The 22,515-nt window shown below is 48.5% G+C and overlaps 2 protein-coding genes across 4 annotated transcripts in view; one reads left to right on the forward strand and one right to left on the reverse strand.

Moving 5' to 3' along the window:
- Positions 1-16,466, forward strand: part of fggy (FGGY carbohydrate kinase domain containing) — a 56,524-nt gene extending 40,058 nt beyond the window's left edge. For all 3 annotated transcript variants that reach the window (XM_066691698.1, XM_066691700.1, XM_066691699.1), the window contains 8 exons: positions 1,808-1,915; positions 2,010-2,071; positions 4,209-4,356; positions 6,095-6,169; positions 6,668-6,788; positions 11,691-11,785; positions 15,116-15,177; positions 15,578-16,466. In XM_066691698.1, the coding sequence (XP_066547795.1) occupies positions 1,808-1,915; positions 2,010-2,071; positions 4,209-4,356; positions 6,095-6,169; positions 6,668-6,788; positions 11,691-11,785; positions 15,116-15,177; positions 15,578-15,656 (750 nt within the window). In that variant the 3' untranslated portion in view covers positions 15,657-16,466. The remainder of the gene's footprint in view (positions 1-1,807; positions 1,916-2,009; positions 2,072-4,208; positions 4,357-6,094; positions 6,170-6,667; positions 6,789-11,690; positions 11,786-15,115; positions 15,178-15,577) is intronic.
- Positions 16,186-21,894, reverse strand: LOC136714301 (E3 ubiquitin-protein ligase RNF170). The gene is made up of 6 exons (XM_066691701.1): positions 21,528-21,894; positions 20,242-20,329; positions 19,469-19,571; positions 18,228-18,301; positions 17,939-18,049; positions 16,186-17,584 (listed from the first exon to the last, which is right to left on the reverse strand). The coding sequence occupies exons 1-6, from the start codon at positions 21,557-21,559 to the stop codon at positions 17,273-17,275; spliced, it is 720 nt and encodes a 239-aa protein (XP_066547798.1). The 5' UTR covers positions 21,560-21,894; the 3' UTR covers positions 16,186-17,272.
- Positions 21,895-22,515: the final 621 nt, after the last annotated feature.

Below are 22,515 nucleotides of genomic sequence, written 5' to 3' on the forward strand. Positions count from 1 at the left end.
ATTGCCCCAGTGGAGAAACATGCCTGACCGCAGAAGAGCATTAAACTCAAACCTGGGCCAGAAACGCTTGAAATAAAACTGGGAAGAAACTGGACAAGAAAAGGGGTCCGTTGTTCGGTGCCAGATGCGTTGTCTCACAATTCTCTGAGCTGCTCGGCTTCCCCGGGTAACGCTGTTTTCATTTTAATAGCAAGACTGGGGCTGTTCTGTGATTACACTAGTTAAACATGTGAAACACGTTTACCTACCCAGTGACATTAAAGAAAGAACGTTCCTCCCAATAGAATAAGAAGAGATTCGATACGATTCCTCCTCTGTTACTGTTTCAATTTGGTTGTTTTCTCTTTTCTTTTTTAAGAACAGTTTATCATTTTGCGAACTTTAGCTTCGAAGTCGAATGATCTCCCTTTATTTTTGTTCGGAAACAGTGCCTCCAGTGAACTGAGAAGAGACCCAGCACATTTTAAAGATGTAGTTTCCAAAATGGGCATTTTAATTAACTGAGGTAACACTCCAATGGAATTGAACAGGCACCGAATGACAATCTTGCACATGTGTTGTGCTGTGCCGCCGCCCCACCCTGCCTCCTAGCGCTGTGAACTCGCCGCGGAGGGCACGGGCCGACCTCTTTGACCCAGGAAATGTCTTCTCCATGTGCGGGGGTCCCGTTGTGGGATCAACGCGGACATAACCTTCAGAGGGGCTGCCAGTGTGCATTTCTCCACATAAATAAACCCACGGCTTCCCCAGCGCGACTGCGGTCCGTCACTGCGGCTCGGTTTGTTTTGTCTTCTTGGCAGCTTGACCCTGGGGTGTGAAGCTGGTGCATTGTGGGTGGATTTAGACCCGGTTTCCCACCTCCGTCCCTGGTGAGACCGGCTCGTCAGTACGGGGCGTGTTATTGAAAGCAGAGAGAGTGAGAAACAAACCAAGTGACCTCCCCATTCCCCATTCCAGGCCTCGACGGAGACACAGGAGCCAGGCTGCGCATTCTAGAGTGGACAGAGCGTCCCCGTGGGCAGTTGGGTGGGAGTGGAAAGACGGGCACATATCAGAGGAGGAATGGGGTTCAGTGTTGATCTGGAAGGACGTCAGGGAATCGGAGAGCAATCGTAGCTCTGCTGATCAAGAAAAGTGAATCCACGAAGACACAATGTGGCTACTGTGTACATGTTGGTCTTGAGATTAGTCACACACAATCAGACACACATGACTGTACGTTTACTGCGTTGCTGTTTTGTTAAGGAAGCTGTAATGTGTCAGTGTGAAATTAAAATGTTATGTATTCTTGGGCATGCATGAACCTTACAACATCAGCAACAAAACGTTTTCCTGTTTGTATACTGCGATCGGTGAGCCTCTTACAGAAGTGCTAGATAGCATGAGAACCCAACGGCGGTGATCAGAGTATAGGAGAGCGTCACACCACTGCCTTTCTGTTTAAAAGCACCAGTAAAACACAATTTAAAAGTGGTTTAGATGAGTATCAGAGAAGTGCCAGACAGAGATAGTACACTCGATACACAGAGCCATGCTGTGAGTGAAAGAACGCCTGCAGTCAATCACAGTGTTGACAGACTCCCAGCTCTGGATGTTGGTTAACCATCGGGCGGATGCAACAAAGAAGCCACTGGTAAACAGAGCTGGCGTCGAGCGGCACGATGGCGGTGATTTTCCCATCGACGTCTGGATTGAAGATTTAGTTTGATCGGGGCTGCAGTGTGGACTTAATTAAGGACATGGGCAGTTCTACACATGTTTAGTATTGTGTTGCTCATGGTTGTTGTTTTTTTGTGTTTGTTTTTAGATCAGTGAGAGCCCCATCTTTGTGCCGGGGGTGTGGGGTCCCTATCACTCTGCCATGGTCCCGGGGTTCTGGCTGAACGAAGGGGGACAGAGTGCCACTGGGAAACTGGTGAGTCTTGTCTTGTCATCTTGAATGTGTAAGATCCGGTGGCGGGCGGTTGTGTATGATCGGTCTCGGCTAAACGTTTGGCGCTGTGTTGCAGATCGAACACGTGGTCACGGGACATGCCGCCTACCCCGAGCTCCGGGAGAAGGCCGAGGCCAGGTCTGTATCCTCTGTCTTTTGTCACAAAAGCACGTTTCTTTTTTGGCAATCCGTTTCTGCAGATTTGAGTGTGGTTGTCTTCCAATGCGGACGTGCATATTAATGTCCCACGTAGCCCCTGCTTTATTATCATTACTGTTATAATTTACTTTTTATGGCGGCGAAGCTGACAGTGCAATTAGGAGACTAATTTATTGATGAAGAGTGCTGTGACTTTCATATTCGCGTCCTGGCAGTCCTTTCCCCCTAGCAGATCTGTGACTTTATACGAGACGGTCACACATGGCTGCCGCACCCCTGAAACAACACACCTCTCGCTAGCCCTGCTCCGATTTTAAACAAAAATAAACATCTGCCGAGAAGTGGGGGGTTGAAGCTGTACGCTGGGCCGCCCCTGGGACCTCATTAGTGCATGACAGGGGAAACGCTCAGAGGCCGCCAGTTATAACGGCAACTTGGGCATTTTTTTAATAATGAAGGCTTGTAAAGCTGAGGGCCCTGGGATAGGGATGACCTGCTCCAGTTGGCAACTGTTCCCCACAAGCCCAGCACTCTACTCTACCTTTTTATTTCCTTTCCTGTCTTTTTTTACAGAGTCAATAATTGCTTGCTTTATTGTCCCGCACACCTGGAGGAGAGGGTCCCAGTTCGCATATGTAGCGCCTTTGTTAATATGATAAGGTAGCTCAGAGAAAGGTGGTAAATCTCTAAGTTATTAGTCCCTGTTGCGCGCCTACTCAGGAGCTCCTCAAAGGGTTCAGTTCAGTCCAAACCACAGGCACCCCCAGCCCCCTGTTCCTGTCGTCTCCTCTATCAGCAAAGAGATCCTGAGGACCGAGATAAAACAGACAATTGTATCGCGTCGTAATCCTTCAGTAAACTCGGTCCTCTCCGTATTTCCTGTTGAGATTCCTTATCCTTTATTTGTTGACTCAGAAGGGACAGTTATTTCTGACACCGCAAACGAGAGGCGCAGTGGGCTTTGACACCCGTAGTTGGTTTATTTTATTTCTTCAGTGAGACGAGTACATCGGTTTAAGTCTCCTGTTGTCTTCCACACATCCTTTCTGACTCCGAAATGCTCATCATCATCGGAGACCCTCTCCAGGGGAGCGAGCGCCTGGGCTTGTTTACCAGACTCATTTTTCTATCCATCCCGAGTCTCAGATCCCTCCTCCTTCGCCACGCCATGCACACACTCAGCTGCGAGTCGGACGTAAGCGGCTCCTTCCCTGGAACGGCACCGCGAGCCGGCACATGGCTCCAGCACGGGACCCCAGCTGCAGCGGGGGTCCGGAGCACGTGGTTTTAATCAGTGCCCTCCGTCTTTATGTGCGGCACTGCCTGGCTTTGGTTATGAATTCAATCCCGGGCGAAAATACTGTCCACAGCAACCAACCCCCCCCCCTCCCCCACCACTGCCTCACCGCGGCCCTTTCACGGCATCGCGGCTGCGTTTCAGTGTTTCTGTACAACGACCTGATATTGCAGGGTGAGACAGAATGCAGGAGAGCGGCTTGACGTTGTTATGAGTTTGCATGTCTGTCCCCGGGCTAACCCCGACTAATCCTCCCTCGTTAGTCAACTAAGAAACAACAACTGCCCCACCCCCCCGAGAAAGGAAAGGTTAGGAACGTGCAGAGCCACAGACAAATCTGTTTTTGTCCCCGTTGTGAGCCGGGTCATCTCGGAGGGAGTGACAAACAGAGCGTCCCTTTAGAGAAGCAACATTGTGGTCGATGTTGAAACGCAGAGGTTTAAAACTAAGGGAACATCTTCGAAAACTGTTTTAGAAAACTATTTCATACGTGTGCACAGTTTCAAACATGGATACACATACAGGATGTGTATCCATGTTTGAAACTGTGCACACGTATGAAATAGTTTTCTTTAAGGTGCTGTACTTGCTACGAAGCTGATAGACGGAGATGTTTCACTTTTACCAGCGAATGTTTAATTAAACACACAGCAGATGTGTCGGCACCTCGTAGTGTGTACATCCTTCACGATGATGTTGCTGCAGTATGGGTCATTAGAGGTGTGGAATATATATATATATGTATCTCTCTCTGAGATGCACAGACTGCACTGCTTGCTGTAATTGATGGCTGTGTCCCCCCTGCGATGTGCCACACAGAGGGGAGAACGTCTACACCGCCCTCAACACGCGCCTGCGCGAGCTGAGCCAGGACGCGCCCCCCGACCTGCTCACCGCACACCTGCACGTCTGGCCAGACTTCCACGGCAACCGCTCTCCGCTGGCAGACCCCACTCTGCGGGGAACGGTAAACAGATGCTCCTCCCGGCACGACGCCTAGCTTTCTTCGCCTGTGTGTCCCCTGTGAACTGTACAGTCTGTATCCTGCTGTCCCTCACAGCGCAGGGCTGCTACCCGCACATACTGTTGTGATGCTTTGACTCCGTGTTCAGGGGGCCGATTTCAGTGTCTCAATAGTGTCGTCTTTCTCTCTGAAATCCTCCCGTCTGGCTTCTGTGTCCATCGTTCGCTCTGTTATCAGTTTCACGGTTTGACTCCAGAGAGTGTGTTTGTATTTTATGAATTGTTTAACAGGAAAGCACTTGTGTGATCCCTGCCGATTAAGCATATCATCTCTGCCACCCTGGTGCTCTGGGCGGGTTTAGTCTGAAGCTCAGGACACCTGTTACTCACGTTTAGTACAGATTTACAAATGACCACATTTAGAGTCTGATTTATTCCTCTGCCTCCTCGCTTCGCTGGCTCTCGCCTGATGTCTGTCTTGAATGGCGGCGACCTTTCGTGGATTGTAAGTGCAATCATCTGCATTGTTGGCTCTCTGGCAGCAAATTACTTTACATTTGCATTAATGGCATTTAAGATTCTGCAGGGCTTTGTCGATTACTCCAGGGACTTCAGGCGGCCAGTGGTTTATGCATATCTACCCCAGAACCTTAATGTTTTGGCGGTAGGGCTTGGTCAGGTTTCCCACAGAACCAGAAACAGCCAATAAGGTCCACATCAATGGTTTGTCCTCCTATTCATAGTTGTAGCTGGACTGTCTCCTTACACAGTCATACCCTGCCTGTTGATCTGTATATTTAACTTAATTGATAATCGCACCCTATACCATCATGGACAGGGAACACCGGGGGCACGTTCTCCATGACAGATCGTTCCCCTCCAGGAGCACCGAGGACACCCCTTGCTTTAATTAGATCCAGCCCTGAAATAATGTGCTTTTAAAGAGGTGTCACACAGTCATTAATCTAGGACAGATTGCATTGCCTTGGATGTAAACCGTTTATACCGCACACCAGTGTTTGTTTTATACTGCGTCGTGTTTTTTGTGGTCTGGAGAGCGAGCATGTTTAGTCTGTGGAGAGAAGGGGGGGTACCCACAGCATCTGGTTCTGCGAGGCTGCTTGGTGCTTTTCCATGGCCGCCCTGTTTATCAGAGCCTCGTGTTGTTGTTGATGTTGCTGCTGTTGTTTGTTTGTCATCCAGACAGCCTCACTCCCCTCCTAGGGACCTGGTAAAACTGTTGTAAAGGATGTTGCTCTTCCCTGCTTTTCTCTGTGTATCTTCTACGCTTGTGGTGCTTTATAATTCCCCATGGACAATTCACACGCCGCTCTGTGTGAGTTATTTGAAATGTGATGCAAAGCAGAGTGCTGGAGCTGTTGTGTAGTCCCCTGCACGGAGTATGATTCAAAGTACAATCGTTTTCTTCTTGTCTTTAGTTCATCTTACTCCAGTCAGGACTCAAGTTCAGTCTTGTATTGTCTTGCTCTCATTGTCTTCTGTGTCTTGAAATGTTGTGTCATGCATACGTTGCCCTAAATAAGGGCATCTGTGCCGTCTGGGACTACCTGCCCAGCCGTGTAGCTGAAGGAAGCCCTCAAGGCTCCATCAGGAGATACTGGGATGAAATTCTGGAAAAGTTTAGCTCCTGAAAACCATATGAGCAGGATTAGCCAAACAGCCAGATCTTTGCGATGTCCTTATGCTCTCGTGTGTGTGTGTGTGTGTGTCTGTGTTCACAGGTAGTGGGTCTGTCGCTGTCCCACAGTCTGGACGACCTGGCTCTTCTCTATCTGGCCACCGTTCAGTCCATTGCGGTGAGTAGAGCCTGCCGGGTCAGCGTCCGGTAACTCGAGGGCCGTTTCTGATGTGGAAATGAAAACAACCGCCAGGGCCTGATACTCAGTACTCAACAGGTGTCCACTTAAGTGCTGTGTTTTTCTTGGCCAGTGAAAACATATATCTGATCTTTATGACAGTCCTGATCTTTATGACAGTTTGAATCTTTATTACAGTCCTGATCTTCAGGATAGTCCAATCAGCTGATGGCTTTGTTTCGGTTGAGCTGTTGTTGTTATAAGGGGGCAACACAGTTAAGTTTTCAAGGCGGCTTCTGAAGCAATCTTTGGTTTATTTGTGCATTTATTTTTCAGTTTGTGCATGAGATACAGACTGAAACAGACAAAGAAAAACAAATGCCCTGGGGTTTCTGCAGACTTGTGTTCACGTTTTGGAAAAGGAAAGCAACTTTTGTGGGAAGAAGGCTGTGATAAGACTTGTTGTAATCGCGCTGCTTCTTGTTCCTTCCCCTGTAGCTGGGCAGCCGACACATCCTGGACACAATGCGCGAGGCAGGACATGACATCAGCACGCTGTTCCTGTGCGGGGGACTGAGCAAGAACCCGGTGTTTGTGCGTGCGCACGCCGACATCACAGGTGTGTGGCAGACCCCCGGAGCTGGGGGGAGATCCCAGTCCTGGGGGAACACGGTCCGGTGGATGTATTAAGCCACTTCAGCATCTTAAGACTCTATTCAATCGGCTCAATTAGGCAAATAATTCCTTCCAGTAACTGAACTTAGAGCTGAGGATAAACAACAGACTAAAAAGTGAACAGGCCTTTATCAGCAGAAACCCCCCACCCCTAAATGATTGTGTATAAGCCCTTTACTGTAAGCCTCTCGCATGGAGAATGGCTGATTATCAGCACCAGGATAAGAGGAGAAGCACACCAGCTGTTTGTTTTTGTCAATACATTGTGTTATAAGCCAGTGCTTTTCCCTGCAGTTTCCGTATGTCATTCAGGTCCTGATTAATCAGACTGATAACTTTATTTGCCCCCAAGCAGCATCACAGACAGCAAATTCGGGGTGAAAAGGAATAGGGTGGCACGGACCTTTGAGGGTCCAGGAATTGTATCCACTGACTTATTTTCTGTATTAAAACATAAATGCTCACACCTGTTATATATCTTAGATAGCTCCAACAAAGTATGATGATAAATACATAAATAAATGTAGAAATAATACTACTTTTAATATACACTCACCTAAAGGATTATTAGGAACACCTGTTCAATTTCTCATTAATGCAATTATCTAACCAACCAATCACATGGCAGTTGCTTCAATGCATTTAGGGGTGTGGTCCTGGTCAAGACAATCTCCTGAACTCCAAACTGAATGTCTGAATGGGAAAGAAAGGTGATTTAAGCAATTTTGAGCGTGGCATGGTTGTTGGTGCCAGACGGGCCGGTCTGGGTATTTCACAATCTGCTCAGTTACTGGGATTTTCACGCACAACCATTTCTAGGGTTTACAAAGAATGGTGTGAAAAGGGAAAAACATCCAGTATGCGGCAGTCCTGTGGGCGAAAATGCCTTGTTGATGCTAGAGGTCAGAGGAGAATGGGCCGACTGATTCAAGCTGATAGAAGAGCAAATTTGACTGAAATAACCACTCGTTACAACCGAGGTATGCAGCAAAGCATTTGTGAAGCCACAACACGTACAACCTTGAGGCGGATGGGCTACAACAGAAGAAGACCCCACCGGGTACCACTCATCTCCACTACAAATAGGAAAAAGAGGCTACAATTTGCACAAGCTCACCAAAATTGGACAGTTGAAGACTGGAAAAATGTTGCCTGGTCTGATGAGTCTCGATTTCTGTTGAGACATTCAGATGGTAGAGTCAGAATTTGGCGTAAACAGAATGAGAACATGGATCCATCATGCCTTGTTACCACTGTGCAGGCTGGTGGTGGTGGTGTAATGGTGTGGGGGATGTTTTCTTGGCACACTTTAGGCCCCTTAGTGCCAATTGGGCATCGTTTAAATGCCACGACCTACCTGAGCATTGTTTCTGACCATGTCCATCCCTTTATGACCACCATGTACCCATCCTCTGATGGCTACTTCCAGCAGGATAATGCACCATGTCACAAAGGTCGAATCATTTCAAATTGGTTTCTTGAACATGACAATGAGTTCACTGTACTAAACTGGCCCCCACAGTCACCAGATCTCAACCCAATAGAGCATCTTTGGGATGTGGTGGAACGGGAGCTTCGTGCCCTGGATGTGCATCCCACAAATCTCCATCAACTGCAAGATGCTATCCTATCAATATGGGCCAACATTTGTAAAGAATGCTTTCAGCACCTTGTTGAATCAATGCCACGTAGAATTAAGGCAGTTCTGAAGGCGAAAGGGGGTCAAACACAGTATTAGTATGGTGTTCCTAATAATCCTTTAGGTGAGTGTACATCGATCAGCCATAACATTATGACCACCTGCCTAATATTGTGTAGGTCCCCCTTTTGCCGCCAAAACAGCCCTGACCCGTCGAGGCATGGACTCCACTAGACCTCTGAAGGTGTGCTGTGGTATCTGGCACCAAGACGTCAGCAGCAGATCCTTTAAGTCCTGTAAGTTGAGAGGTGGGGCCTCCATGGATCGGACTTGTTTGTCCAGCACATCCCACAGATGCTTGATTGGATTGAGATCTGGGGAGTTTGGAGGCCAAGTCAACACCTTGAACTCGTGATTCATCAGACCAGACCACCTTCTTCCATTGCTCCGTGGTCCAGTTCTGATGCTCACGTGCCCATTGTAGGCACTTTCGGCAGTGGACAGGGGTCAGCATGGGCACCCTGACTGGTCTGCGGCTACGCAGCCCCATACGCAACAAACTGCGATGCACTGTGTGTCTGACACCTTTCTATCAGAACCAGCATTCACTTTTTCAGCAATTTGAGCTACAGTAGCTCGTCTGTTGGATCCGACCACACGGGCCAGCCTTCGCTCCCCATGTGCATCAATGAGCCTTGTCCGCCCATGACCCTGTCGCCGGTTCACCGCTTTTCCTTCCTTGGACACTTTTGATAGGTACTGACCACTGCAGACCGGGAACACCCCACAAGAGCTGCAGTTTTGGAGATGCTCTGACCCAGTCGTCTAGCCATCACAATTTGGCCCTTGTCAAAGTCGCTCAGATCCTTACGCTGCCCATTTTTCCTGCTTCTAACACATCAACTTTGAGGACAAAATGTTCACTTGCTGCCTAATATATCCCACCCACTGACAGGTGCCATGATAACGAGATTATCAGTGTTATTCACTTCAGTGGTAATAATGTTATGACTGATCAGTGTAATTTAAAAATGGCTTCACATTTTGTGTTCCAGACCTGAGCCCTAGCGAAGCACGCAGTTCGAGCCCGTGCTTATGTTGCGTACTCTTTTAATCACCAGTGTCTGTGCTAGTTATAATGTTTGCAATGATTCCTCCAGGTCCGTATTTCTAATGCATGTATACGTGTATGAATCCCCACTTCCTACAGAGCAGCATGAGAGCAGTCTTATAAAAACAAAGACAGAAAAAAAGGCACTGGAATTTATATTCGGCCCTCAGTGCGTTTTTAAAACAACAGCCGTTTCTCATCGTAAAATCGGGCGTTCTTTCCGGTGCAGAGATTGCGAAGTGATTTGTGATCAAAGCTGGCAAGGTGAAGCCTGGGCTGCAGCTTTGATCTTCCTCGGCCTTGCCTCGCAGCTGGAGCAACCAGAGAGGGCTAACGAGTTGTGAAGACGAGGTACAAAACCAAGAGGATACATGTTCCCCCCCCCACGAACGAGTGGCACAGGGCCACCGAGGGCTAGGTCAGGGGGGCCTGTTTTCAGTTTTCCTTGACACACTCGGAGGGACACGGCGGAGTGGGGGTCTCACGGGGGACTTCACCGGAATCTGCGTTTGTTTACGTCGTCTCAGTTCAGCCAGGAGCTTGTGGCTAATCTTGAGGGCTGGCACTTATCTCCGCACAGGGACAAAGGGATTAGTGTCCTCCTCGGGAATCCCCCTCCCTGGGAGCCAGCCGTGCTCAAAAAGGGCAAAGGTCACGTGGCTGAAACCGGCCTGACCCGTACTGGTGACAGATCTGCACCAGTCAACCCCAGTCGCGGTTCACACTCTGTATAACCCTCCCGTGAATGGACCAGATAGTGATTGAGATTGGATACTTTCAGACTGGAGTCAGACTCGTTAAGGTAGAGCACAGATTCCTTTTGACTAATTCATTAATTATACTTATTTTGTTTGGTGACACGGTAAGGTAACGCACCCTAGATGGCTTCTCTAAAAGCTGGTTTAAAACTTGTAAGCTTGACACTGGGAGGCGGTCTCCGTTTATCTTCTGGAGTTGAAAAACAAAACAGGAGAGAGAGAGGGATAGATGGAGGGGGGGAGTGGAGGTCTGGAAAGCTGACTTTGCCAGCCAGCGTTCACAAACCGTAAAGCACAAGGCTGCATTTTTCCACTTATCTCGGGTCTGCGTGAACTGATTACTTCTGAGAAAGCGAAGTCATTACGTGAAGTTGATAAATCGACTCTTTGTTTTAATGTGTTTATGTTCAACCTTAAGGAAAGCTGGGGGTGGGGGGGGGGAGACGGAGAGAGCAGTAGATAAGAGGTGGGGAAAGAGAGAGAGAGGGATGAGGTGGAGAGTGTCTGGAAGCGATCCGCTGCCTGTTTGCAGAGCGGTTTCGGTTTCCCCCGCCTGTGTGTGAGGCCACTGGGTGGGAGGTCAGAGGTCAGCGGCAGTTTCAGGTGCCGGAGGCGATACCTGGCGCGGAGCCTGGGAATCCCCTCCCTCTCTCCTGGCCAGAGTCTGTCGGGGGGGCGTCAGGAGGTTTCGGCCGGGGGGGAGGGGGTCCGAGAACAACTGAATCAGCTGACACACACGGGCTGAACCATTCTTTAACGATAGTGGGGGGGGGGGGGGGTGCGCAACAAAGCACCAATCTTTGCGGAGAGAGTGGAGGCTGTAATTGGTCACAGTGGCTGCTGCTCACAGGTTAACTAGACGTTATTTTATTAATTATTTTTTTACATGAAGAAGAAGAAGTACTGACTCAGTCCAAGAAGAAACAGTTTTCAAGTCCCTGAGTTCACCAGGTCACTGCCCACTCCCACAATAACGTTTCCCTTCCAGAAAATCCTCTTAGAGAGATTTTAAAGTCCACCTCTGTAAATGTGCACAGTTCATCCGGTTTTACAATAGTTATACCTGGCATGTTCTTACGCTTGTCGTGCTATGGACCGTGGTTTACCATGCTTTTACCAGGCTTTAAGAACATGAGACAGTGTCCAATCAAGAGGAGCCCATTCACCCCATCGTGCTCGATTGGTGACCATTAATAACTAAGTGATCAAGGATCCTATCCAGTCTGTTTTTGAATGTTCCCAAATTTTGAGCTTCAACCACTTCGCTGGGGAGTGTTTCCCACTTTACTGTGGGATGCGCTGTGGTGCGCCTGATCTAAGCTCTCTTGTTTTCCACAGGTCTGCCGGTGGTGCTGCCCAGGGAGCCGGAGGCGGTGCTGGTGGGCGTGGCGGTGCTGGCCGCCTGTGCCTCCCGGGACTGCGGCTCCATTCAGGTACGATTCAGGCCAGACACCGCTCGGGTTCGAAACGCTGTCTCGGACACAGCCCATCCACAGCCACGGACCACTCTACGCCAAGACACCTGTGCTGTTTTACGTTTGCGTGCGTGTGTGTGTGTGTGTGTACGACTGTGTGTATGTCTGTGTGTGTGTCTCTGTGTGTGCATGCATGTGTGTGTGTTTGGTGGGGGGCTGTTTCTACGCCCTGTGTGCGGTTTCAGTCCGAGTCGCTGCAGCTGCAGAATCACACGACTCCTCACAAATTGATTAATTAAAGTCTAATTTAGGGGGAAAACAAAACAAAACGACAAGACAACAACAACATTAATGACAGGCTGGACAGACAGCTGCCGGGTGGCATTACCGCACCGCTGAGCGGAGATCAGGATTAGATCGGCAATATGTCGGCGCGTATTTAAACGGGAAGGGAAATCCCAGAAGGATTTGTTTGGTTTGAAATTACTTTTACAGGCCCAAACTCACAACACAGACAGAGACGTTCGATTCTGGACCGTGTCGTCCCTCCCTCCCTTCCCCCCTGCCCCTCCAGACGCTGTGAGAGCACCTACAAGGCCAGGGGGAGCGTGATATTTACACAGAGGCCACCGTGCCCCCGGCCCCCGCCCCGGACCCCCTGTGTCTTGCCTGTTTACTGACATGCGATACCAGCTGACATCTGTTGCCCTTCTCAGCGCCCGGGCCCGGTTCCCACTCCTGCATGTCCCTGGAGCCGGTGCCATTATAAACACCACGCTGCCACCCCCCCACACACACACACACACACGCCCACCAGCACCGCCCCCGGGGATCAGTCTGAGCCGCGGATCCTGCATCTGTTGATTCGTATTCCCTCCCTCCGCCCCCCTGATATACAGAGAGCGTTCTCATTTTTCACTCAGCTTCGCCAGGTCAGGGTGGAGGGGTGACTGATCATAGACAGTTCACACGTTCGTTTCCCTGTGACTGAAATGCTGACTTCCAATCTTGCAGAGCTCCAGTAAAAATTACTCTTAGTCAATGATGAACGAACCAGTAGGATCTGTGAAGATGGGGGTGTTTGATGGTTCCTGCCCTGAAATGATCCGTTGCCATAATTCACGTCCTAATTCAGACCGTTGGCTCCTCGGCACTGTACCCCTCTGCTCTCCGCCTCTGTGCAGCCGTGGTGTCTTAGATGTCTGAGACAGATAGACCATCAGACCATCCCCACACATGACTCGTGTTTATTTGATCCCACATTCATGTGTTTCTAAGCAAGCTGATGAGAGTCTGGTGGTTTGTCATTATTAAGTGGGGTCTTGTGTCTCCTGGTGCCTGTGAGCTGGGGGTCTTCTCTGAGAGCGAGAGAGAGAGAGAGCGGGATGGGAGTAGAGATGTGGGCGGAAACAGGGCACTCATCACAAAGACCGCGCCTTTTCTTACCAGGAGCTCTCCTTTTTTTTCTGGGGGTTTCAGTGATCTGAAAGTGAGTGAGTCCTCTCAGGCAGGTGTAGTTGCCCCGAGGGCTGTTTCCATCACTGCCCCCCTGGGTGTTCTTCTCTCTGTCGGCATAAACAATTTCAGAGATGGACGAGTGTGTTACCCCTCTGTAGCCACTCGTTTGCTTTGGCATGAGACCAACTCAGTCCTGACATTTTGTGTTTTTGTGTGGATTTGTATTTTCGCCCGTTTCATCCCACAGGTGAAATTCACAGCCCGTGCAGAGTGTGTGACCCGTGATCGATCAGAACGCGTTTCCACTGGGGCGGTGTGTTCGTGTCTCTCTGCGTGTCTGAAATGGTGGCCTACAGCCATCTAGTGGAACACCCTGGCACTGCGGAGACTGGTCTCTGGGTTTATTTACAGCTCTGTTGCTTTATCTACTGCCGTCTGAACAACTGGTTCTTCGTTGTCAACCATTGAACTTGGGACCCCTGGGGATCTAGTAGTGACTCCCGTGGCTTCGTGAAGCCCTGTTTTTCTTCTCCGGGTCGGGAACATGGCCGCTGTAATAAGACACGAAATACAAAATGCACGAAAAGCTTTTAAAACCAGTTCTTATGACATAGGATGTTAAAAAGAGGAGTGGAAGTGAGGGAGAGGACTGAGGAGCGCGGTGACTGTGACCTGCTGCCGGCGGGGGTACGCGCCATTCCTCCCAGGCTCTCCGCAGGTCAGGACTGTGTTCTGGCAGCTGTCCTATCGGAGAGCTTGTTGTTGACTTTGCCCAGCGCAGGCCTGCATCCCGTCTCCCGCGGTTCAAGGATACGGCTCTGATTACAGGCTGTGCGAGTCTTCCTCACTTCACCGTGGCGGGAGAGAGAGGCGTCTCAAAAGACATTCCTGACACACGCTAGAGGTGTCTTCCTCGGACATGGGACAGCTTGCCCCTTGCTCTTTGTAGATATGAGAGAGAAAGAGAAGAGTGTCTTTCCCGAGCCCCAAGGACCGCAATCCTCCCAGACTGAGTGTCCCTGCCGAACAAGCAAATAGGAAATGCTCAACAAAAAAGTACTAAAGTAAAGGCTTTAAACTAGTTATGTTTCCAAAAAGCCAGATTTAAGTAATAGGATACATACACACGTTTTTAGTTTGATATTTATTTATTAAGGTCCGTAAATATAGTTACTAACCAAGTGTATAAACCTAAATGACTTTCCAGTTTTGGGTTTTATTATCATTATTGTTATTCATGATTTCAAAACTCATTACATATATTTGCCTGCTCCTTGTCTTGTTGGACTTTATACTTAAACGGCGTCTGAGAAATTCGCAGGAAATGTGCTTCTGCGTTTCATCAGCATCGGCCCGTCCGCGTGTGAATGACAGACAGACGTGTGTCAGACTTCGCCCTCTGTGTCGGGGCAGGCAGTCGCAGCAATCATTGTCATCGTCAGATAAGAGATTATGGAAGTTTGAGAAGTCGTCTCTTCCTGTGTGAGGATTGTGACTTCTCACGATGAGGGGAGGCTCACTGGGTGATGTGTGTGTGTGTTGTGTTGCGTTGCGTGTGGCACTGGAGCTTTCCCTTTCATCTGCACCAGACTGCCCTCCGTCCCACTGCGGCTCTCACCGGAGGAGTGGCTGAGTGGAGGAGAGACAGACTTTTTGTTGGCGTTGTGTTTTATAAGCCACCCGCACAAGTCTAGTATGTGTTGATCAATTTTGCTCTTCTCCAGATAAAACTCTTTCAGGTGTTCCTGTGCTGGTTGCTGTTTGTTGTTTTTCCAGCACACACCGTTATTGTTTTGTGTTTGTTTGACATTTTTTTTATGTTAATTATTTTGATTGATTGTCAAAACATGAAGTCTGACCGTTCACTTCCATTTGTTTTTCTTCTTCTAGGAAGCAATGGGGAAAATGGCCAAAGTGGGAAAAATTGTTCAACCGAATACAGAGTATCAGAGGTGAGGAGCCACGCCCTGCTGTCCATCCACTCCTGCTCTCTTTCCGTCTCTCTCTCCCTTGTCCCTCTCTTTCTCTCCGTCCTTCACACTTATAAACAAGGATGCAAATAAAAAATCACAGACATGTTCATTTATCAACAGTTTTCAGAGAACAAAATGCCTGATCTTTAAGTTTAACTTGAAACCCAGCAACTCTCTTTGTAGCAAACAGTGCCACCTGCTGGCGGAGTTTCTGACAGTCCAGATAGACGTCTGAATGGAAAACAATTCCAGACGGCCGACGAGCCGGCGTTTCTTTCAAACAGTGAAGAGCGCATTAAGGTGCATTAACGGATTTGACCCCAAACAGGGCGAGATAAACATGTTTTCCGTCTTCTCCCCCTCTCTGTTTGTGTCACAGTTTCTACGACAAGAAGTACAAGGTGTTTCTGCGTCTTGTTGACCACCAGCGGGAGTACAGGGCTCTCATGCGTGACTGAGCAGGGCGGGGGGGCAGTGGGAGCGGCTGCAGTCCACACAGCGATGCCCGCTTTGAGCCCCCGGCCCGCTCCGGTTACACAACCACTACCGCACTGGAGTACATGAGGAATGACGCGGCTAGGCTCCAGGCTGGGGGGGGGGGGAGTGATTTTTGTCTGTCTTTGATAGTGAAGTGGGATGGGACTGCAGATCACCTCTATATTACTAAAATACTTCACACCACCTGCTCAGCTGATCAGAGAGAAATAGTTCCACGTCTTTAGAAGATGCTGATTTGAGAGTGCCCGTTGAAAGCTGTGTGGCCCCGACTCACCTAGATACCTGAGGGACCTCGTTCTGCCAGCATTGCCCCTTCGATGGAGGAGGAATCGAATGGTGAGAGAAGACACTGGGAAGTGGAGTCCACACTAGTCCTACAGCTCCAGTCTGGCGTTAGGAGATGAACCCTATATCACTACTGTTTTATAATCGCAGCACAAATTAACAGCGTTATGGAAGATATACAACCAACTGTAAAAGGTCTGGAAATAATAAATAAAAGGTTGAAGTTTATTTACACAAAATTAACATTGTGCTGTTGAAGGCTCACGGAGGGGACAGTCATGAACCCCCTTTTGATACATTCAGGACAGAGGCGAACACATCTGACCTGGGAGTGAGAGTGTCTTGTGGTTGCAGGTTTGGGAGTTGATGTGATGACAGATCTGAGAATCGTCTGTAAGATCTCTTCAGCGATTCCTATTGGTCCCATTTCTTCAGTGTGGGTTTGATTATTGTACTGAATTAAAACAATAAACCTGGTTGATTAATCTGGTGTTTTAAGAATAATCAAAGGGAACAGTTCACACAGATAGAATAGTTTTTAGTGCACTATAATAAGTTTTAGTGCACTATAATAATAATAGTAACAACACCTGTTTACAATGAATTATACATATATATATATATATATATATATATATATATATATTTTTTTTTTTTTTTTTTTTAAATATTGCACTTCTGTATTACTATTGTCATTGTTGTTGCTATTATGTTCACCTTCGATTGTTCTTGAGGATGCTGCGTTGCTGCCTCGACATGAAACTGGAGGCTCAACTGAAACATACACGTCTGTCGAGTTTAGGGTCTTTTAAAGTGGTAAGCATTTCACGAGCCTGCCGTGTCATGTAGTGGGGTGACACACCTGCATGACCAAGTGACGGGACCACTGCCGGTGCGGACGGGCAGCACTGGAAATGACATCTCTTCAATCCCCCCATCCATTCCATGTCTCTCCTACAGTCCTGGAGACGATTGGGAGAAAGAACAATCGGAAAGTACCTAACCGTGGGATGTTCACAGTTTTTTTCCTTCAACAAAGCAGTTTTATGACGTTCTTGGGTCCAGACACTACCAACCCAGCAAGATGCGGGAAAATAAATGGGTCTTTCTTCTCATGGCACCGTTCTTGAGTTTTTATACGTCAACTGCCCAACTGTTCTCTTTTTCTTCCTTTCTGAGTTCCTGTCTTGAGACATGGACATCCATGTCTGGAGGTGGACATCCCTCCCAGGCCATCCCTCCCCCAGTGCCCCACACAGGTCCAGACATTGTCCCCCGCATTGTCCCTGCGTTACAGGGCGTCGGAGAGCACACCCTGCTGTGTGGCACCGGGCGGGAGGGTGCCGCTATCCGGGCCAATCTGCTGGTTGATGTTGACAACGCAGATGAGCAGCAGGAAGACCACCACCAGGTCGTCCAGGGCCCCCAGCACACCGCAGAAGGGCTCGGGGATGGAGTCCAGCGGGGAGGCAAGTGACATGACGGCGCCGAAGCAGCACACCGCCACCCGCAGGAAGAACACCCACACCAGGCCGCCCATGGTGCAGAGACCACGGAGCGCCAGGTGCAGGAACGTGGGCATGTCGTACAGATAGTCTGCCACCTGTCAGGAGGACACAGAGACACAGGTCAGTCAGACGGCCAAGCTCAGCCTAGAACAAATCAAGACCTGTGACCTCCCTGCCAACCCTGGCACCCAGTCGCTGGTGGTGCCCAACTGGAGAGGATCTGAAGGTCCAGTGAAGACCAACCCTAGTGTGACCAACTCCCCAGGAAAAAACAGGCTCTGTATCACAGATTGCTGGGCTGCTCAGTGGTTATAAGAGGGCACAGATACCACAACCATAGACCCAGGTTTCCTCACATGGTCTGACTTTTCTCCCGGAGCACAGGTTGAAGTGATACTCGGTCTCTGCCCCAGGTGCAGAGCTGGCGTATGAGAGCGGGCAATAGTTACCGGGCGCGGAGCTCCAGAGAAGCGCTTGTTGTAGTCGTGGATGTCCAGCAGCACCTGGCGCTCCTGCCGGTCAGCGATGGACTCAGTGAACAGGTGATGCAGCACGCTGACCTAGAGAGACAGGCGGGGGGGAGCGGTGAGCCTCGCTTTGTTCAGAGGGGTTTAACTGCTCCTGTAGTAACTCATTTGATCAAACATTCATTACGTACAAACCCTGCATGCATCATGAAGAGATCAGTAAGTGATTTAAGCTGTTTTCTGTGTTGGGGCTGATCTCGGTGGCTCTTACCTTTTGCCTGCAGAGAGGGCAGCTGATCGCGCCGAGCCAGGAGCCGTGTCTCCAGTAGGCGATCAGACAGGGAGCTGAGGGGCAGACGGGCAGAACAAGATCAGAGACGCTGCACTTGAAATGAACGGGCACTACATCCGCGTGACAGAAAGTGACTGACCTCCCATTGCCATCTAAACCCCTGGAGAGGACCGGCAAATGGCCACGGTTCACCGGGAGAGGACTGAAGGACTCGTTAAGATGTGAGCTCACTGCAGTTTAAACATTACTGTGAGATGGACAGGTACGTTGATAGTATAAATCTAATCGTAGGTGATGTAGGAGTCTATTTCTAGTGCACTTATTTCAACAGCTCCTTCAAAATCCAGTCTTATAAGAGCCACAATAAATCTTCAAATCATAACCTGCTCTGGACCTGGTGAGAGAGTCCTGAAATGGCTTCTGTTCAGCCCACACCATCTCCAGATAACCAAAGGAGATCGGGATGGGTGAAAGGCGGGCGACCCAGTGGCCCCACAGCCAGACAGACACCGAGCCCAGCCCCACTGCGCCTCTTCCCTCCGCCCGCGCTTAGTATTCCAGTGCTGACTGCCACTGACGTCAGCCGGCGCGGTAAATCAACTTAGTGGGCACTCGCTTTCATTGCTCTAAAAGGGGTCGCTGTCAGAGGGAGAGAGTGATGGCTCGTTTCCCCTTGGACGCCTGGAAGTAGGTCAGGGAGTCTGTTAATTATTCACCCGTCACGTGAGCCAAAGGCAACGGGCACACGTGGGGGGTACGGAGGTATAGTAGAGGAGGTGTGTGTGTGTGAGAGAGAGAGAGAGGACAGGGATGTTTGACCAGAGAGCCTGGTTTCTTGTGTTACAACGTTATTTATTTTCTTATACGTGGACATTATAACCCGTGTTGTGCTCTCTGATCACACAGTGCTGCTGTAGGACGCGACGCTCTTTCAATTCTGACACAGTTTCTATCCAATCAAATCTCTCAGCTCCTTTAGTTTGCCTGTAGATCTCCTAATCTTGGACAGATAACCGATGGATTCACCTCCTTCTCACCGCTTCTCACTTGTAAGGATGCTGCTGTTAAGTCCCTGAGCAGAGAACTTTACCTAGTTTGATCCAGTAAAACAGCGGAAGGGGTAACTGTAAGTCGCTTGTCATAAAATAACAAGTAATATATATAGGTAATAAATATTAATAATGATAACAACAACAAAATTGGCAGCTGCGGAGACGTACCACAGAAGAGGTGCCTGCAGTCGGTCTCCACGGGGAAGGTGGCGCTCTGCAGACACACCGGGCAGTGCCAGTCTCTGTGGGCACTGGGGCGGCTCTGTCTGTCCTGGGGAGGAGCAGGGAAACCAGTCAGGGCTGCTGTGAAAATGTGACCCGTCCCCCCAGCAAAGCAAAACCCATAACCCAGTACAGAGGCTGTGTATACCCCTGGACACTGGTGATGCCTGTGGCTGAAACACAGTGAATCCACTTCACGTGCTCCTCTGAGTTTGACTGCAGCCCATTTATAACGGTGTACACGCACTATAGGAGTTATAGTCACAGGAAACGTCAACTTAACAGCCTCCCACTAAGAGGGGTAGAAACTGTTCTTTCAGGGACATTATTTTTTAACATGAGCCATAATAGTACTGTTAAATTACCACTAATTAGAGAGAGGGAGAACAAGACCAAGACCTGGATAAAATTAAGATGTTGATCCACCCTATAGAAAACGACAGAACTACTTGGAAGCAGTTCTATCTTTCTGAAAAGGAAAGAAATGGCAGGGAAAAAACAAAACTGCATTTAGTTTTCTAGGAGGAGGGTCGGGGTTTGGTTTAGTCTGGCCCCAAGCCCATCCAATCCCGACACCGTCTCATTTATTAATGGCACAGGTTTATTAGTCACGGAGCGGGGATAGTGCCATCAGGTCACACTGGGAGTTAGTCACGTACGCCTCTCACAGCAGCAACGCGACACCCTCCCTGTGAGAGGGAGAGACGGGGGAGTCTCACCTTGTGGCTCGCGTGTGGAAAGCCGTGTCTCTCTCTCCGTGGGCCCGTCCCGTGGCAGGTGTGACTTTGAACCCCGCTGCTCTCCGACCTTGGAGAATAAAAACAATAATAATAATAATAATAAATGACTCAAGGGATTAATAACCCTGAACCCTTTAGCACAGTGACGTTCAAGTCATTTGTTTCTGATTTATTGACAAACACAAGATAAGAAGAGGATATAGTTCACTGCACACAATCGCAGACAAAACCTACAGCACCGTCTCTGACACTGACTAGTGCAGGCGATGGCCAACAACAAAGGTGTTTCAATGGATGATTTTTAACAAGTTTAAACTAAAAGGAACTTGTATAAAGCTGTGTAGATATAGTTTGTATTTACTCCATGCCCTGGGGTGGTATTTTGTTTACTAAGATATCCCAGTATCTCAGTCCACTCTCTGTCCAGTAGAGCACAGCTGACCGTGCCGTATCCTCCAACCATTAACTTCATACAAAAAGTGTGACTGAAATTGAAAATGTTTGAAATTGAAAATGGTGTGTAACTAGAAATAAAGTTATGCACAACTTTTCTGCATGAGTGTAAGACTCTGGATTCCAGTATTGGGATGTTTTCTGTTATTGATGTTGTTTTGACTTTTTTGAAATCTTGTTTTCCTCGTTATGGTGCTGTTAAGATATTTGAATTTCACGCTGAATTGTCCAACCCACAACTTCCTTCTCAGATAAGCAATTCCGTGGAATGTGTCCAATTTATGTTAGTTTGTCGGTGGACCAGTTTAAGAAGCTTTTTCTCACACCTTGCTGTGTTTTAGATTTGAATTTTGAGCAGTTATACTGTAGCCTATATGTACTTTAAACTACATACATTATTTCATTTGTTGTACTTGTCACAATTATTTTCTTTAAACCAGCAGCTGAAAGCAGCGTATTTAATTATATACATTCTATCAAAACTTATATAGAATACTATAGCAAACAACCAGCTGGCTAACAAAACAAAACTATATCTTTTGAGGACAAACGTTCAAAAATACTTGTCACTTCTGAGGACAATTGTGCGTTAACTTATTTACATACTTCCCTTTCATATCTCTGAAACCTGGATTTGGGCAGGTAAAATAATGACATATAAAGAACAACAAAGCAATATTCCAATAGTCATCTCTACATCTAAACAAGTGGGCACAGGAATAAATCGAGCATCGCCAACAAAGTCTTCGGCCACTGGCAAACAACGCGGATGGCAAAGATAGGCTGTTGAGTTTGTGTGTAACATGTCCTACCTTGGGCTTGACCGTGAGCAGCTGGCGTGCATGGCTGTGCGTCGAGTCGGAGGTGTCGAGACGGCAGCTGCTTCTGAGAAGAGTTGACCAGGAAATGTGGAGTGATGGCATCACCGTGGACAATACATCTGACAGCCTGTTAATCATCAGCCAGATCCCCATTCCTCAGAGCTTCCTGATTTGCGCCACACAGCAACACCTCACAGCCAACCCTGTGCCTTTGCTTCCTTCATTTGGAAGTAAACTAATGAAAGCAATTGGTAGATACATTAAAAAAAGATCATATTGGTTAACGAATGACCGGCGCCTGGGACACACTGCCAACTCGAACTGTCACACCTCGTGGCCTCGGAGGCTGTATTTTGGTCATGTGACTCAGACAAGGCCAGCTCAGCGGGTTGGGAAAACCTGCCAATCGACTGAAGTAGGTTGCGCTCAGGAAATCAATGGGCCTCGGGAATCATTGACAGGACGCTTGCTCAACACGCTGCCCGGCCCCAGAGCTGTGTGTTCATTCCCGTCTGCCTTGGAAAATCAAGGAAATGTTCTGTGTCTTTCATAACCCTTAGGAAATGTGCAGATTAAAGCTTCAGATGGGGCACTTTGGTAAATCCAGATGTTTTAGTCCACTGGGAGCTTTGGTTTTCTGCTGTTTTAAATCTCCTCTCTTCCTTTCTTTGGGAACATTAAAGCATTCCCTCTGATTGTCTCTGACCTGGTGATAAACCTCGACATGGCAGGTTTCCAGATTGACCCCTCGCACTCTGTGTGTGTCCCAGGTTATTGTATGTGTGTCTTAATTGTACTGATGGCTAACACTGAGGAGCGAGGCTTAGTGAACATGCAACATGTCTGAGCTCTGTGTTTCTCACACGGGTTCAAGCAGCCCGAGCAATATGAACAAAACAAAAACACAGCCATTAGGTGTCTCAGCGCTGAGTTTTCACGGGGAGGAATTGGATGCTGATTTCAGAGGATTTCTCCTTCC

Source organism: Amia ocellicauda, chromosome 19, assembly GCF_036373705.1.
Source record: "Amia ocellicauda isolate fAmiCal2 chromosome 19, fAmiCal2.hap1, whole genome shotgun sequence".
NCBI lineage: Eukaryota > Metazoa > Chordata > Actinopteri > Amiiformes > Amiidae > Amia > Amia ocellicauda.

Bases quoted from the DNA above. Each gene is read 5' to 3' on its own strand.
- LOC136714301 (XM_066691701.1), bottom strand. From the start codon at position 21,559: ATGCACGCCAGCTGCTCACGGTCAAGCCCAAG. The intron at 19,572-20,241 runs GTGAGACTCCCC...GCTCCTCCCCAG, and splicing joins TTCCACACGCGAGCCACAAG to GACAGACAGAGCCGCCCCAG. The intron at 18,050-18,227 runs GTAAGAGCCACC...CTGTCTCTCTAG, and splicing joins GCCCTCTCTGCAGGCAAAAG to GTCAGCGTGCTGCATCACCT.